The sequence below is a fragment of the Euprymna scolopes genome, chromosome 1 (assembly GCF_053919585.1).
Source record: "Euprymna scolopes isolate OS-2025 chromosome 1, ASM5391958v1, whole genome shotgun sequence".
Taxonomy (NCBI): Eukaryota; Metazoa; Mollusca; class Cephalopoda; order Sepiida; family Sepiolidae; genus Euprymna; species Euprymna scolopes.
In genome coordinates, this window is record NC_136482.1 from 73,586,553 (window position 1) to 73,605,678 (window position 19,126).

At 31.8% G+C, this 19,126-nt stretch overlaps 1 protein-coding gene across 1 annotated transcript in view; it reads right to left on the reverse strand.

The window, feature by feature from the left end:
• Nucleotides 1-19,126, reverse strand: part of LOC145242098 (glutamate receptor 2-like) — a 1,575,989-nt gene that overhangs the window by 64,529 nt on the left and 1,492,334 nt on the right. The window contains exon 12 of the mRNA XM_080105053.1: nt 1,712-1,916. Within this exon, the coding sequence (XP_079961179.1) occupies nt 1,712-1,916 (205 nt within the window). The remainder of the gene's footprint in view (nt 1-1,711; nt 1,917-19,126) is intronic.

The window sequence follows — 19,126 nt, forward strand, 5'->3', positions numbered from 1 at the left end:
GTAAGCGGGGTGGGGTGGGGGTAAAGTAAAGAATATGCGAAGTAGTAACCCTGTTTAAATATAAAAAACGATGTTAAACTTATTAAAAAAATCGGACCCCCCCCAAAAAAAATAGTGAACAAACGTAAAATTTATTTAAAAAAGAAATTGGAAAAACAAAAAAGCAAAAATAAGGGGAAAATGATGAATGTTGTCGGAAAAACAAAAATAAAAAAACACAGTGAAAAGAAACAAAAATGGCATAAATAACCCTTAGATTTGGTTAAGTGCATGGTGCGTTTCACCCAGTAGAAAGCATAGAACGAAAAGGAATATTAAACTTCTATTCCATTTTCTTAAGCAACTACAAAACGAAATAAAACGGAAATGGTGTTTTATATGTTTATTTCATAAAAAAGAAACGGAAAGAATCATTTTTTAGTATAAAAATGTTGGGGTAAAATGGGAATCAAGCAACGTAAAAGTAAGCGTGGGATACGAATTAATGTTTGTGGGAATGTCGCTATCGGTTAATTCCGTGGTGCCTTTCACCCAATAGGAAGTATAGAACGGAAAGGCACGGTACAATTTCATTCCAGGTTTTTTAAGCTACTAAAGTAAAGAAAACTGAAACCGGCGTTCCTTCGTAACTGCCCCTTGTGAACGATCTTGCAATGGTGTAAGTGGGAAGGAGGAATTAATTAGAGATAAAAGATTTTACTGCTTCCATTTAACCGATTTTGGCAGTGAACTCTCAGCAGAAAAAATATAGGAATCTACGATTATCAAGGAAGTGGAGAGGTAATATGCCTATAACACATCTCAGATATTGTGCTGAAGTTTGTGCATATTACATTTGCATGAAATGTCTTGATTTTTAATCCTATTAAGGTCAAAATCATAGGGGAAAATAAGTTCATTTTATATATATAGTGATTAAGAAGAATAATTTTCTCGGTGGATTAATTCGGAAACAAAAAAATAATAATGATAATATCGTTCATCAAATTCCGAATGTGTTTGTTTACAATATCACGTCAGCTGATATTTGGGCTTGACCATGAATGACCTGGAAAAGTCACTTCGGATTAATGTTTAGTTTTAAAATATGCAAACGAAAAAATGATTTGCGGCGATTTTAAATCGTACATTTTCTTTTATCGTAAATTGAACTCATTGATAAGAAAAAATTAAAATATAATATTGAAGTACATGCAGGCTTGAACAGCGGATCATTAAAATCTGCTACTAAGCTGTGCCACCAGATTATAATATATCTATTTTTTTAAAGAAGAAATGACTTGCTGAAATTTTATCATTGCCTTTGCCGGTGTAACGAAAAATATTGCCTTGTAAAATATTTTATCTCTAAAAGGGAAAAGCTATTTTAAGATCGGACTTTTTCGATTTTCGATATTTACCGGATGAATTACTGTGCAAAATATATCTAACAGCACTGCCAGATATAAATTAGCTTTATGTGAAATTTGCAAAAGATGGGCCCAGCCGTTTCGGAACCTATAAGGAAGGAACATACACATTGACACACACACACACACACACACACACACACACACACACACACACACACACACACATATATATATATATGAGAAAATTTTGGATCAAATGATAATTGAATGGTGTCAAAGTGAATTGACATTATCATTATTATTAACAGAACATATATTATACTGTTGCATTTTTTCTTTACATTTGTTCTCCGACTTACCTGAACTAATTCCCAAGAAGGCAAAAATGATACAGGTCCAAATTTCTAACGAAAGTGGTTCCATAAAAGAGAAAACGCCTGGCTTTTGCTTTTCCGGTTTTTTAATCATGATGCTGATGCCAATGTTCATGAACGGTTTGGAAAAGTCTACAACTTCCTCACGCTGTGATGTTATCGTCAAGGGGGCAATAGCAATACTAGCTTCCTGCAAAGAAATCAAGAAGCAATTGTAAGAAACAACTGATAAAAGAAAATATTAAAGAAAAAATATTAAAACCAAACATTTTGTGTCACGTATCGATTATCGATTGGCATTCGTAATTTCTTTTATATAATTGTTTTTTTTTTCTTATTTATTATTCATTTCTTTATTTTAAGTTTTGTGCATTTCTTTGTTTCTATTGCGAATCTATTATTTTATTTTCGTGTTTAGAATCATTGATTTCAGGTGACTTGGTAGTGATTGTTTTCATCTCTGTAATTTAGATAAAAGTTCTGATATTTTCATTAATAAATTTCTTTACGGCGTGTGTACAATTATTGCTATTTTCTATTCTAAATATTTATATTCTTATAGTTATTGCTATTTTCGATTCTAAATATTTATCTTCTTATAGTTATTGCTATTTTCTATTCTAAATATTTATCTTCTTATAGTTATTGCTGGCAGCTTTTAATGTTTTCAATATAATTTCCGTATTCTTTTTTATATTTAAGACATTATTATAGATAGTTTAGTGCAGTGTGTGTTGTTTGTTCTCACAAAAACTTTTATGTGAATAGCTCTTTTGTTTCCAAGTTCTTTCTGTCACTCCAATATTTACTCATTCTGTCTTTGTTAGTTCTAATACTTTTATGTCAGGTAAGTCTTGTTTTGTACATAATTTTTATTTAATCATATTTTGCTATACATTTTTGTTCAGTGTTTTTCGTGGAACTGTAGTTAATTTAGTGTATTTTTTGTTAAATATTTGGTGCAGTGTGTTCGATGAGTCTGCTAGCGGAAAGAAAGGATTACACAAAAAGTGAATGAGAAATTTGTATATTAGAAAAATTTAATTTATGTTTAACATTCCATTTTATCAGCTAAGTGCTCGTTCTCCATTTTCTCGTAACGAATAATGACTGCAGTAGTCGGCGTAACGCATTACGATAAGCGTCTGACTTATTCTCACGAAAAAAAACTTATTAAAAGAAAAAAACACCGTTTCTCACAAGGCAAGTTGTTTAAGCTTTGAAAGGCCGAGAGCGGTTGCCATGAAGATTCAACTCAGAAGAAATAGCAACTATCAATCCATTAAAATGTATTTGAGCCTGACAGAAAATGCGAAAATTGGAAGAGAAGTTGCAATTACCTTTTATACCATCTTTTATTACGATGTTTATAGTCACTATTTCTTCTGAAGAGTTAACGTAAAATAGATTCATTGGTTAATATAATAATTACATAAATGATTTTGCGCTACGAAAGATTTGCTGTCCAGAATTGTGAATGTCAACGTAATTAAAAGAATAAATTTTAAGATGGTCAACTTCACGAAATTTGGAATATAGACTATTATCATTGATTTGATATATATATATATATATATATATATATATGCATATATGCACATATACAGTATTATGAATAACTATTATTATTATTATTATTATTATTATTATTATTATATAATTTATTTTCTGTTATAGTCTAGTTTATCTTCGTCATTTTGCTTTGTAAAATTGTTTTAGTTATATGTGAAAGGAAAATTAAAAACTCATGGCTGAATCTATCTTTTTTTTTTCGAAGTTCCAAATTGCTCTATACAAAAATATTGGGTCCATGACACTTTAAATATTTCATATCGAAACTTTGTATTTTAAAAGACTTTACATTTTCAATAGTATTGGAATGTTATATTGAACCAATCAAAGAAGCACACAATTGTTTACAAGATAGTGCTATTAATCTGACTCTTTAATATGCATTCTTCAATTAAAAGATTTAAAAATAGCAAAAACTAAAGAATTATCCGGAGGTATACGAGATAGAGTCATTGAACGTCACAATGAAGGACAAGGTTAATGAAAAAGTAACCAAAAAACGAATCTAGCAAAAAGTACATTATGAATTATCATCAGAAAGTATAAAAAGTATGGCGACGGTGCAGCAAACATGTCTAAGACTGATTCAAGCCTGTAGAAACTTATGAAACGTATGTTGTTTTGTGAACAAGTAATCTGGTAGGATGAAACGAAAGTTGAACTATTCGGAAGGAACACAAGGACAAGCGTTTGAGGAAAAAATGCACTGCCTTCAACAAGCACAATACCATCGCCGCAGTTAAGTTTGGGGGTAGTTCTATTATAGTATAGGAATGTTTTTCGTCCAAGAGCACTTGTAAGTTACATTTATCAATGATAAAATGAATGGTAGCATGCACAGAGAGATTTTAGAGAAGAACCTTCAGAAATCTGCAATTTTTTAGGATATGATCGTAATTTCGTACTTCAACACGACGATGATCCCAAACATACGGCAAAACTTAAAATGGAATGTTTTGAAAATGATGATAGTCTCAATTGGATTCAAGTCAGTCTCCAGACTTGAATCCAATAGAGAATTTATGGAATAATCCACTTAAAGTTCATCAGCGGAATCCACAAAATATGAAGCAATTAGTGAAATTATGCAAGGAAGAATGTGATAAAGTAACGATGGATCAGTTTTAAAAACTTGTGGCTAAGCATAGAAAACGATTGGAAGCAGTGAAACAAAGCAGAGCCTATGCAACAAACTATTAAATTGATGTATCCAATATTTCTGCATAGAGTAATTTTGAATTTGATTAAAAAATGGATTCAATCATGAATTTTTAATTTTCCTTCTATATAAAACAGAAAACAACTTTACGAAGTATTACTTACCAAATATCCGGCAAAATGGCAAACATAAGCTAAAGTTATAACAGAAAATAACACGTATCTAATAATTATGTGTGTCACTGTATATATATATGTGTGTGTGTGTTTGTGTGTGTATGTGTGTGTGCGTATATATATGTGTGTATGTGTATATGCGTATATATATAAAACAGCATCGCTTCTACGAAATGGTATATTTATGTCGATAAAACACAAAAAGATAGCCTGTGTATGACGTGTAATAAGAGGAAAGTATGCCGTTGATGTGAAAAATAAACGGGGAAACTCATTTTAGTTCAAATTGTCAAACTAGAAATTTTGCCGCTTGTTTTGTTGATATATATGAGCACTGATAATGGAACAGCTTAGAAAAATAAGTATATATATGATAAACATATATATTATAGTATGGCTGAAACATTTTTCGATGAATTCACAACGAGTTTAGTTCCCTGTATTTAAAGCGATTAACATAATAATAAAAAGTATTTATAGCTCTGGTCTTGCACTACTGAGCTATAAATAAAACTGTGTTAAAAAAGTTTTTAAATATATATATATATATATATATATATATATATATATATATATATATGTGTGTGTGTGTGTGTGTGTGTGTATGTGTGTGTATTTCTCTTTCATTTATATACATATATTCAAAAATAATTATATTCACATTGCTTTAAGACCTGGCAGTTTCTTCAATGTAATAAAATAATTTAAAAATATAAATTTGAAACTTAAAGGTTAATAATATTTTTAGGCAATTTGAATTGCTTATTTTTCTGTGCTGATCACGTTTTCAGTTCCAAGAAATAATGTCTTATTTCACCAAATACAACCTTTGAATAAGAGTTGGCCTTAAGTTGTTTGTCTATCCATAATTCTGATTACTTTCATTTTGTTTCAGTGTAAAATCTTAATATTCAAGGCGGCCATTTATGGAGCTAATAGTTGATCTTGATATAAGATGCATACAATTGATACCATAACTATTTTTTGATATATTTTTTTTGACGTTTCATAGTCTTATTAGATTTCATGGCAAGAATTAATCTAGTCTGGTGGACTATTCAACGAAGTGCTGTTAGTTGAAGTAAAATCACCAAGAAAAGGTGCATCATTATTCGTATGAGTCAGTATATAGCCCTGTCGAGGAGATGTTATAAAGACTTCGAATGCTATTGTGAATATTTGGTCAAGATGTTTTGAATCATCATGTAAAGTTTTCCCGATAAAGATACAGAGATAGCGAACACACTCATAGATGATATTTAGTATATAATTCATTCTCCCGTCAAGAATATGACTGAAACTTTGTAAGAAAATAATATTCGAAATATGCCATCCTATTTGCTAATTAATTTTGCGTATTTAATTAGTTTATAACGTTTGACTGTTTATCTCCATTAGCTAATTATATTTTACATAAAGTATTTCCGTAGAGAAAATACTTAAATTATCATGCTATGATATTTTTATATATTTTCTTCTAATTTGTTTTAAGAATCATGTTTTATTTAAGCTCATGTGTTACTTATTACATATAATTAAACGAATTATAAATTACTACTATAGAATTTGATACTATCTTATCGTGATATTTTGAAATAATAATTTACAGTACAACATAAAAATGTATAGCTTTTCCTTTTTATTTCCTGTTTAATTTATCATTAAAATCATTGTTATACTTAATTTAGATTCGTTTACCTACACATAATTTCACTTTTTTTTTGTATTATTTTTATTTTTATTCTCAACCTATTTGTTTATATATTAATCTCTATAAATCCAAAATTAACTTTTCTTGCTAAATACGTTAATCCAATTATATTTTAATGTATTTTCCAATCATGTTCTAGTTGAGTAAATTAATTTACGCTTACAGTAAACAATTGAATATTCAGCAAATTTTTTATCTAAATCAAACGTATTATAAGTTTAGAATTGACTGATACTAAGGATTATAATTGAAATAGTAATAAATATGATTATAATAGTCAAGTGAGCTGAATGGTGAACAATGGTTTCAATTCACATCAATAAAGTATTTAATATAACCGTAAAGGTCAGTCGTTTTTTGTTTTTTAGTTTAGTTTTCTTTTTTTTTGCAGAGGGATCACCACTTATCAAGGCCCGGAAGCCACTCAGGGATAAGGGTTATTGCAAGTACATTACGTTAGTGTGGAGATTTGATGAAGTGTTTCCTTAAGGGGATGGTTCATTAGGAATTTATTAACGTTGGACTTGAAGACATCCAAGTTGTAGTCCAGTGGGAAGCAGGCAGACGGAACAGAGTTCCACAGGCGTGCAGTTCTAAGAAAGAAGCTTTGTTCATGGAATCCGCGTTTTGATTTAGGCACAGATATAGAGTGGGGGAAATTTTTCACAGTGGATTCAGCTAGACGGGTGTTTTTCGTGAAAGATTGGCGAGGGGGGGTGACCAGAGATTGGAGTTCAGACGAGCACCTACCATGGAAATAACGATAAAACAAGGATAGGCTCGCAACGTCTCTTCTGTGGGAGAGAGGTTGCAGGGTAGAGAAAAGGGCATCCCCACTAAGCCACGAAGTCTATTTTGTACTCTGTCAAGGCAGGATAGGCTGTTTTTAGCAGCTCCTTCCCAGATATGGCAACAGTATTCCATCCTTGGACGTACTTGGCTTTTACATAGATAGAGAATTGCATCAGTAGTGAGATATCTTTTGGAGTGGTAGAAGGATCCCACCATTTTCCCAGCGACCTTGGCAACAGACTTGATGTACGTGTTCCATTTCAGATCAGGAGTAAAGGTCAAACCCAGAGCTTGTCAAAACACGGAGCCTCACCCAGACGAGAGCCATCCATCCCAATTGCTGCAAGATGGGGATCAGAGCGTTGATGATGTAAGGATAGGAGTTTGGTTTTGGATGCATTAAAGGTAACCAGCCATGTCTTCCCCCACTGAACCACGCGCTCAAGATCAGAGGAGAGAGAATCAGAGAGAACTTTGTCATTTACAGCCTTTGATGTGTTGTCGTAGATGGTCGTGTCATCAGCATAGATGTCAACGAATGATTTAAGTATGTGTTTAGGGAGGTCATTGATGTAGACCAGGAAGAGAGTTGGGACCAGGAAGAGAGAGGGACTCCAGCATTTATATTGCAGGCCTCCGATTTTTGTCCATCTACCACTACTCTTATGAGCCTATCGGAGAGAAATGATTTAATGATTGAGAAAACATTTCCAGTTATACCGTAGCTGGGAATCTTGTGAAGTAGACCCTTATGCCATACCTTGTCGAAGGCCTTTGATATGTCAAGAGCAATTGCCCTAGAAAGGAAGCCTTTGTCAAGAGATTCACTAATCCTGTGGGATATAACCATCAGCACATCTGCGGTAGATCTTGCAGAGCGGAAACCATATTGTGTGTCACTAAGAAGGTTGTTCCTGCTGAGGTGGTTGACTATTTCTCTATTTAATATGGATTCCAGCAACTTACTCATAACACATAGGAGACTTATTGGTCTGTACTGAGAGGGAGATGATTTATCACCTGAATTCTTAAATACAGGGCAAACTTATGAGGTCTTCCAGGGAGTCGGAAAGCACTTCTCCTTAAGGCAGCGCTTAAATAGTTTCGTAAGTATGGGAGCCAGTTCTGGTTGAAGCTTTTTTAACACTATAACTGGAATGCCGTCAAGGCCAGTTGCTTTACTGGAATCAAGGTTCTTGATTAGCTTGGCGACTTCATGCACGGACATTTGTATGTTATCTAGCTTGTTCTGTGTTATAGGAGGAAATATGGGGAGTTGATGGCCTTCGTCGCATAGGGTAGAATTAGCTGCAAAGTTATTTGCAAATAGTTTGGCCTTGTCTGACGCTGACTCTGGTCGATTGATAATAGTTGGGATAGAACGCACACATCTGTTCAGGATCCTATTTGTTATTTGCCAAAACTGGTGGGAAACAAGCCGCTGATCAGCTACCTTGGATTTAACAGACTGGGCATATAGCTCTCTTGCATTTTTTATTACGCTTTTACAGTGGTTTCTGGCATTTTAGTTTAGTTTAGTTAAAGGCCAATCGTTTTTTTTTTTTAGTTTAGTTTAGTTTCGTATATGCAAACGTGTATAATAGTTTATAATTAATGATTCTATTTTCATAAATTAGAATAAATAAATAAGTTTAGTTTCGTATATGCAAACGTGTATAATAGTTTATAATTATTTTTCATAAATTAGAATAAATAAATTGAATAATTATTAAATAAAATATTTTGGTAGAATATTCATAAATTAATAGAGAATGTTAGTACAAATAGTTGGGTTTAGTGTCTATTTTTGAAGTTCAAAATAAAATAATTAAAAGTATTTGCAGTTTCTCTTCCTATTTTCGGATTTTAATTATGGCAAATCACACTTTATTTCCTTTTGTTGAATTGATCGTTGGTATTTCTTCTGAAGAGTTAAGGGCATAGTAGATTTACTGATGTAGGTAATAATTAAGGGATTGATTTTGCGCCACGGAACAGATACTGTCAAGAATCGTCAATTTCAACTGAATTAAAGAAATAAATTATAAGATGGTCAACATCATGAATTTTGGAATATAGATTTTGTTATTTATTCACTATATTGCTCTGTAATTATATTGAGCTTCTTAAATTGAATTTTCGTTTAAAATAACACGTACCATCAAAGATTTGTTATGCAAATTTTTCACCTTCTGACGTTCTGAATAATACATATGGGTCTGCTATCTGCGAGCACCTTATAAATATCTGTGCTTGTGTCACGATCTCGCCTTCCATTTAAAAATCCTAGAAACCATTTTTATAAAATCGTTGAGACTTTCCTTTTTGCAAACAACAACAACAAAAAAATATTTTAGGACGTAATGTGATTTCTCTGTGATTATTTCCCCTTTTATTTATTATTTTTTTCTCCCCGCCATATTCATGACAATTTTTTTAATCGTAATGTTTCCTCAATTTAGCTTTGTTGAGCGAGGAACTAAACCCGGTTAGCTAGCTCTTTTTCATAATCTATTTTTTTAAACCCATCATGTTAATTGGTTTTTATTCAGCCAATATATATATATATATATATATATATATATATATATATATAAAACCATGCTAACTTTAAAAGGCATATTTTTAGCGGAAATCTTGATATGCAGTCAAACTCATGAGTTATTCATTAGGAGGCCAGTGTTGGCATGCCTTATCCACCCATGTCGCGTTAATAATAGAATGCTCGTAATCGAATATCAATAGACTGGTATTGTGACAAAGGTTTTGCACTTTATCCTTCCGTTCGTCCAATCTCGAAGAGGTAGCGTTCAGCGCTAACCTCGCCTTTCTGTTCATATTGCATCAAATATGGACACCCTGCGGCCTTCTCATCCGCTGATTTCTCTTACTATATTATCGATCTCCCCATAATGAGATGTTCGCCAAAAGATTCCACACCCAGTTGAAAAAGAGCAGAGGCCAGAGGCGAGCAAGGGAAATATCAAATTTGCGCTTCTCAAAACTCTCGACGGGGGATTCGTATTCTTGAACCAAGGCGAAAATATCGATACTCTCTCACGTATCCGCCTCTCCCCCAAAGCAGATATGTTCGCTTAGAAGAGTAGGGGGTTTATTAGTGGCCACGCAGGACTTTTCTGAAAAATGGGAGCGACCTGAGGTGATCCTAGAAATCAAGATATTGCAATGATTGGTGAAACCGCTCTCCATGAGTTCTTTTAGGGTAAATTTATTAACTGTCGGTAACATCGTGAAATAATTTATTTAAGTCACATTACGCTCACAGTTGGGATCAAAAAGTAGAATGCCTGAAAAAACATTTAATGCATCTATAACTCTGTCTGTCTATCCGCCTGTCTGTCTGTCTGTCGCTCTCTCTCTCTCTCTCTCTATATATATATATATATATATATATATATATATATTTACATCTACTATTATATAAAAGGAACTTGTGTCTGTATGCATGTATCTCTATGTGTGTGAGTTTTTCCCTATGGACTCACAAACGGCTGGGCCGATTTTTATGAAAGTTTACAGGAAGGTACTTTGTGTCTGGCAGTCTTCTTAGATAGGTTTTGTGTTCGAATGTCTTCGATAAGTATCGATGATAATCCGATAAAAGAAGGGACTGGTGATTTTGACCAAAGTTAATACTTTACACATCTTAACATCACTAGCACATCAGAAAAGTTATAATATCATACAAGCCGAAAAGCTCGACATACAACATCAACAGTTGGTTCTGTGATATGACAAAGGCGCGGCCGAAATTATTGTTTCTGTTTAAAGCACAATTGCACCATGATGCTTGAACTTTTCATTTTAAACATAAATTCAAGACATTATCACTGCACAATCAGTAAGGCAAAGCATATAAAATCAACAGTAAGTTCTTTGATATGACAGGTGCGCGTTCGAAATGAATGTTTCCGTCTAGAGAACAATTTAACACATGATACTTGACTTTTGCATGTTAAACTTTAATTTAAGCTATTATTTATAAAAATAATTTTACAAAATCAACAGTGTGTTCTCTACAATGCAATATAGACAACAATATATTGTGACTTAAGTTACTGCGAGAGGCACGTAAATTTCCTCCCGGTGCACCGCGATGGGTCCCCAACAAGAGCAAGCAATCAACTGATTTGATAGAAAAATGTCCGATTTAGATGATAATAAAAAATATGGGAATGTGAAACATTCGTTGATCCTCATTCAATCCCGGGCAACGTCGGGTCACCCTTTTAGTATATATATATATATATATATATATATATATATATATATATATATATATATATATATACACACACACGAACACATACACACATATATAATATAATATAAAGCTGAATGTGGGTGTGTGTCTGGTCACGAATAGGCTCCTATATGATTGACTATTTTAAAAAACTGATCACATATAATGATAGAATATGTATCGAGACACAGGAATGGGTATGTTTGATCCTGCAGAATGGTGGATCATTAAAATTGTGGGGTCTGCGTTTGCGCCTGGTCCACAAAGTATGGAAATAAAAAAAATTAAAAATTAAAAGAACCACGTTTACAAATGCTTTTTATATACATGTACATAAGAATACTTTGATAAGTATGTTTTAACTTAAATAGGGATGGTATGATAAAATTGTAGGGTTTGCGTTCGCGCCTGGCCTCCATAGAATGGAAATATGTCACAAAGTTTAACAAGGTTTTTTAATATAGACCCACAGAATATTGTGATACGTGTTTCCGTGTGAACAGGTATGATATAATAAATTATGGGGTTTATCTATTTTATTTTTACTTTCATCATATTTTGCTTTGGTTTTGATACCCCCGAAACCGAAGCTATCTCTTTACAACACTTCCTTTTCATAACCTATCGTACTTTCATAAAGCAGAGTCTATTTTCTGTAGGCTGTTTTTGAATCCAGTCAACGACGGGTACTTTTGCTAGTATATATATATATATATATATATATATGTATATATATATACATATATATAACTACTTAATTTACTTACATAAAATTAATATACGAAAGTATAGATTTATGCGTAAACTTTAAGTATTTACTTCAAAAGTGCTCAATACGTAGGTAGAGCTAGTTAGTAAGTTATAAAATGTATATGGCGATTAAGCTACACTGAATATTCCGCGTTTCATCCAGAGTGGATGAAACGCGGAATATTCAGTGTAGCTTAATCGCCATATACATTTTATAACTTACTATATATATATATATATATATATATATATATATATATATATATATATACATACATATATATATGTATATATATATATATATATATATATATATATAATTACTGATAGTTATCATTTTCCAAATGCCAAAAGATGGAATCAATTCGCAATCATAAATTTCCTTTTTTATTTTGTTATTCTAAACGACCATTTTTTTTTCATTATATTATGTCTTACACGCGTTCCGTTGGATAATGAGAACTTTCTATGCAACCCATTAGAGACGAATAGATATTTCTGAAATGTTGTTAGCATGTTTAATATATGGAATAAAAACATAATTGGGAGAAGAAAACGGTAATGGAGATATCTAAAATCTGCAAAAGCATTAATTTTTAACAATTACTTAATGTTGTTTTCGCCACTTATGTCTCACGTTGCCATGCAGGATTTCAGAAAAAATATAAACAAATGCCCCCTCCCTCTCTCTCTCTCTTTATATATATATATATATATATATATATATATATATATATATATATATATATATATATATATATATATATATATATATATATACTAGCAGGTTGCCCGCAAATATAGTACCCTTCAGCGTCACCCGGTCGTAAAATACGTTTAAATATGATATTTTCATTTGTGCAGATTTCCCATGAATTATTATAAATCTAGTTCTACATGGATCACAATATATAATACTATATTATACCCAATATATAATAATATATTACATCCAATATATAATAATATATTACACCCAATATATAATAACATATTACACCCAATATATAATAATATATTACACCCAATACATAATAATATATCACACCCAATATATAATTATATATCACACCCAATATATAATAATATATTACACCAATATATAATAATATATTACACCAATATATAATAATATATTACACCCAATATATAATAATATATTACACCCAATATATAATTATATATTACACCCAATATATAATTATATATTACACCCAATAAATAATAATGATTTCAAAACTTGAAAACATGACTTGGGTGCCATCAGCTAGAATCGAAACCAAAATAGCCACCAGCCGTTTGAGCTATCGTCAAATGAATATGGAAACGTTAAATCTTAACCTATCACATGTATAGAACAGGTTTGGTTACTCTTGCCAAGTTAATTTATTTTTCATTTTGACTCTTTAGCAGTTATTTTTACCGAGTAAAACCTAGATCGAATTTATTCCACAGGTTCAGATCACCTATATATAAGTATGTAGACAAACATTCACAGAGAGGTTTTGAAGAAATTGTGCCACACACACAGAGACAAAGCCAGTTATATATATATATATATATATATATATATATATATATATATATATATATATATATATATGTATATATATATATGTATATATATATATGTATATATATATATATATATGTATATATATATGTATATATATATATACATATATATATATATATGTATATATATATATATATATATATATATATATATTAATGTAATGAACATTTAAATTAAAATGTTTAAAATTCAATGCTATTTCACACGGTTAATGGTAGCCGAATGGATACGGCCTCCGCTAATCGAGCCAGAGATGTCTCGTGTCGCGGGGTTCGAATCGTTCGACTGGTAGTAATCGTGACACCCTGCACTGAAGAATCCCGAAAGGATGAAACACTAGTGTCTGTAGGTATTTAATTATTATAGTAAAAAAATAATTAAATATATATATATATATTTTTATATATATATATATCGCAAATTAAATTCCTTTAATCTGTTCTTGACAGTAGAAAGAGAGCACTTTTAACAAGATTGCACTGTTGTTGGATTTGGGGAGCCGTTCCAAATCTGTTTCTTACGCTGCGGATCTTGATAGCATTGTCTTCTCTTCTCTGTTCGACGGAACTCTAGTAACTCTAGTACGACTAGATTTAGGGGCATCACGAACACTGCCGGTGTTTTGATGCTTTTGCACATTCGTACCGTTTTCTCATCACATTTCAATTTGCGGCCGATGTCTTGATTGGATAAACCAGAAAGGTGGAGATTAATGAGCTCCTGGCGATCACTAAGAGAAAGTCGTGGCATATGGACTAAATGTTACGTCGTATAACCTGGAACAACAACAATTACAATTAGAGATGCTTTGTTGCCTGTTGGTGGAGATTTTAAACTGGTTATGGGGCGATAATTTAAGTTGGTTTTAAACGAATTTGTTGCTGCGGACTTTCTTTTTGCCTCCTCAATTTGAAATTATTTTTTTAAATTGACGTGAACACTAGAATATTTCAATTAAAAGTCAAATATGAACAAGTAAAATTATAGAGGAATAAAAGGCCAATCAAATGAGGTATATGTTGTTTAAACAGTTACATTAAATTTAGCTTAAATTTGCAGTTTTTGAAAGAATTACAAGTGTGGACTTTCTCTTTGCCGGCACTGTATATATATATATATATATATATATATATATATATATATATATATATATATATATATATATATATATATATATATTAATGGATTACAAAAGTCTAAATTCTAAAGTTCATGATGTTGAACATCTTACAATTTATTCCTTTAATTCAGTTGAGATTTACAATTATTTACAGTATCTGTTGCGTAGCACAAAGTCAATCACTTAATTATTATATCAATCAGTGGATCTATATTGCCCTTAACACATCAGAAGAAATAGCAACACTCAATTCATCAAAAAGAAATAAAGTTTTGACATGATTAAAATCCGAAAATTGGAAGAGAAGCTGTAAATACCTTTTAGTATGTTTACATTACGCCATTTTGAATTTCAAATGAGTCATTTTGAATTCAAAACGACGAATTCTCACGAGAATGAAACGCGGAATATTCTGTGTAGCTAAATTGCCATATATATTTTCATAACTAGCTCTATGTATTTATTACGCATAAAATTATATCTTCGTACATTAATTTATGTGATTAAATGAAGTAATTATATATATATATATATATATATATATATATATGTGTGTGTGTGTGTGTGCGTGCTAAAAATTTTAATCTTAAATTCTACACAATCATGCACAACGTAGAAATTATACATAAATAGAACTGAGAAAAATAGTTAAATGATTTCGATAAATGGCGACCTAATAGTAAATAAAAGAAATAACAAATTCATCTATGTTCATTTTCACTATCTTTATTTATTTTTTTTTTGCTTCTCTCTTTTCTATTCTTTTGTATTCTGTTTTTTTCTCTTTCAGTTTTTTTACTCTTATTCACCTCTCACTAAAAATATTGCCACTTGGACGTAAGCGGCTGCTATTTGTGATCATGTCTAACAAGGGCACTATGTAGTAAGTTGAGAAGCAAGATTTCTGTTCACATTCATTTAAACGTATGCATGTTACTACAGACAGGGAAGCAGGAAACTCAGACGGAATTTCGAAGTTTAGGAGCCCAAAGAAAGAAACTCAGAGTAGACTGCTTTCCGGAATTTAGATACGTCAGCAGTGAAGGGATGAGATTTTGCTGCTTGATGGATTATTAGGATTATTATGTACATCGAAGGAGCACAAGTACTACGAGTTCATCAGAACACATTCCATTAAAGTACTTATAAAACAGTCACAGGGAAAATCAAATTATATTAGGAATAATTAATAAGAAGGCCAGAAGCAGCCATATTGTTTTATACTTTGTCAAAATTCAAGGCCGACAATTTTATTTAACTACAGAGATTTTGTTTGTCTTAAAAAAAAAAAAACACTTTTTGATCGATAAAATTCGTATAATTTGATTTTTTTAATAAAAAAAATTACGTGATTTTGGTATCTTCGTTCCATGACGAGTGCGAATCGTCTGTATTTTTGTTTTTTAATCAAGTGTAATTCTTAATGAGAATCATATTATTTATTTCTCAATATATAATATAATGCGAGTAAATTATTTAGTTAAAACCAGTATTAGAAGGAAGGGGGCAGTAAAAAATCTTGTACCAGCACATTTTTTCTCTCAAAGGCATTTGGAGACATTTCTGGGACCACGCCATAGACTTGTATCTTGCTGAAAACGCGAAACTAATATTTTGGTATTTTTTCAATTTTTATAGGTTTAAAATTGATGCAAAATTCACATTATTTTGTTCAACCCTTATATATATATATATATATATATATATATATATATATATATATATATATATATATATATATATATATATATGTGTGTGTCTGTATATTATCAGTAGACACGATTAAAGAAACGCGATGTTCAGTTTAAATCAACCCCACCCACTAACACAATCTACTGTTCTAGTGAAATACGCACAATTTTAATAACTTCAAATATAAATGATCTATTTATCCAGCTGTTGATATAAGTTGTGGTAATGTTTTGACTGATTTTCCAAAATCTCCATTTTTGATCGTTCTTTTTTAGAGAGCTCACAACTTATAAGCTTTGTGGTCTTTTTTTTTGAAGAGCTCAATTTTTTCTTTTTTTGTTTAGCGTCAAATGGTTCAGGGTCGCCTGATGAATCTCATTGACTGAAACAAATGGCTATTTGTAGCGACAAATATAACTGTTTACCTTCTAATATATATATATATATATATATATATATATATATATATATATATATATATATGCGTGTGTGTGTATAAAATTCTAAATGTAAATAATCATGCGCTTATTTTTAGACTTATAACTTAAAAATCACAGTTTCAGCTTGTATAACTGAAATGTCTTTTAGTGAGAGATTTAGGAAACGAATACGTACATTAACGAAATTGGACTCTTCCATTTACGAATTTCCATATGCACTTTCTCGAAAATCAATTTTGAAAGCGCCTTCTTAATCTTAGAATACATGGGTGGATGAGATTTTTACTAAATGTATCCATTTCCTTCTGGGTAAATCAATTTATTGAAAGTAACGTCTAGAATGTATTTATAGCAGAACCCCGTGATATGGCATTCACAAAATTAGTAACAAAATACAGTACAGTATATAATACACAATAATCAAATAACATTATAAATAACACCGCAAGTCGGGGGAAAATACCGTAACCAGGGGCTGGAAAAACATCTTATTCCACATAGTAACCACCTGAAAAACCGTATCCTAGGGCCGGGATTCTACTGTATTTATGAATAATTTTAACTGATATTTGTACAGGAATAAAGTGAAAGTAATACGTTTACCATATAATATATATGTATATATATATATATATATATAAGAATATATATATATATATATATATATATAAGAATATATATATATATATATATATATATATATATATATATATATATATATACCATACTAGACTACCCGTGAAACGTTGGGTCAGTATATGTTACAGCTAGCTATGGAATAGTAAGTATACAGAATTAATGTATAAACGCGGAAAAATTGAATACACTCGTGCGCGAAAACAAACGTGGCGACCAGTAAAAACAATACGCAATTTCGCGCGTGCGCGCAAAAACTGAATGCATGCGCGCAAAAACAAACATGGCGACCACCAAAAACAATGCATTGAATAATAAAGGTCTTAACATCATTGCCCTTAGATTAAATAAATAATAGGGGGTGTAATTTGTTGAAAAAATTGAAAAAAAAAAAAAAAAACGAAAAGAAAAAATACAAGGAGAGAGTGTGCATTGAACAGGTGTACCTAAGGAAACACAATTAGAGAGTTTCCGCTATCCCTACCGGAAATTAAAAGAGAAGGACGACAAAGTTCCATAAGTATTGTCGCTTTGTGGCGAAAGAGTGGTGATTCCAAAAAGTCTCCAGAAACGAATTCCACGGGATTTTCACACAGGACACCCTGGAAAAAAAACAATGAAGAGCTTGTTGAGAAACTACGTTTACTGGTCTAACATGGACAAAGACATCATGGACATGATAGATTCTTGCGCAGGTTGCCCCCTCGCTGCAAAAGCACTACCGGTTACATTCAAAGACTGAACAGCCGTGGTCTAGAATTCATATCGACTGTGTAGGTCTGCTCGACGATCACTATCAATTAATCGTAGTTGATAGCTACACCAAGTGGCCTGAGATATTAAAGTGCAAAAGACCGAAAACTGGGACAACAATAAATTTCTTACATGAAATGTTTGCTCGTTTCGGTGTAGTAGACTGCATCATGAGCCTATAGAACTTAGTTCACGTCTGCAGAGTTCAAAAGCTTTTGCGACACGTTCCAAATTAAACACATCGCCACTCGTCAATATCACTCACGCTTTGTGGATACTCTCAAAAGAGCATTGAAGAAGGCCCAAAGTACCCCAAGAGATGAAACCCTCCAACAATTCCTACACGTGTATAGAGTTTCACCTAATCCTAACATCCCAACAGCGACCTCACCGGCGGAAACTGTTTGTACGGAGGGTGAGATCCGTTTTTGACAAACTCTTACCAAACAGTCAATACCACTAGTGACAACTTACGTACACAGTACACGTTTCATGCCAGGAGAGAGCGCTTTCTTCAAGAGTTACAAAAATAAAACCTCATTCTGGGATGTTGATACGATCAGTAAGAGAGTCAGTAATATGATATATATCGTGCAAGGACTGAAACATACTCATAAATGTCACCAAAACCAATTAAGAAGATGTCGCGCAGATGACACCAGCGACACACTACTATAGAAGGGAGAACTAGTCGACACTGTTTTCGAGACATTTCATCTCGTACTTCCTCAAGCAGCATCTGAACAAAGGTCACCGATA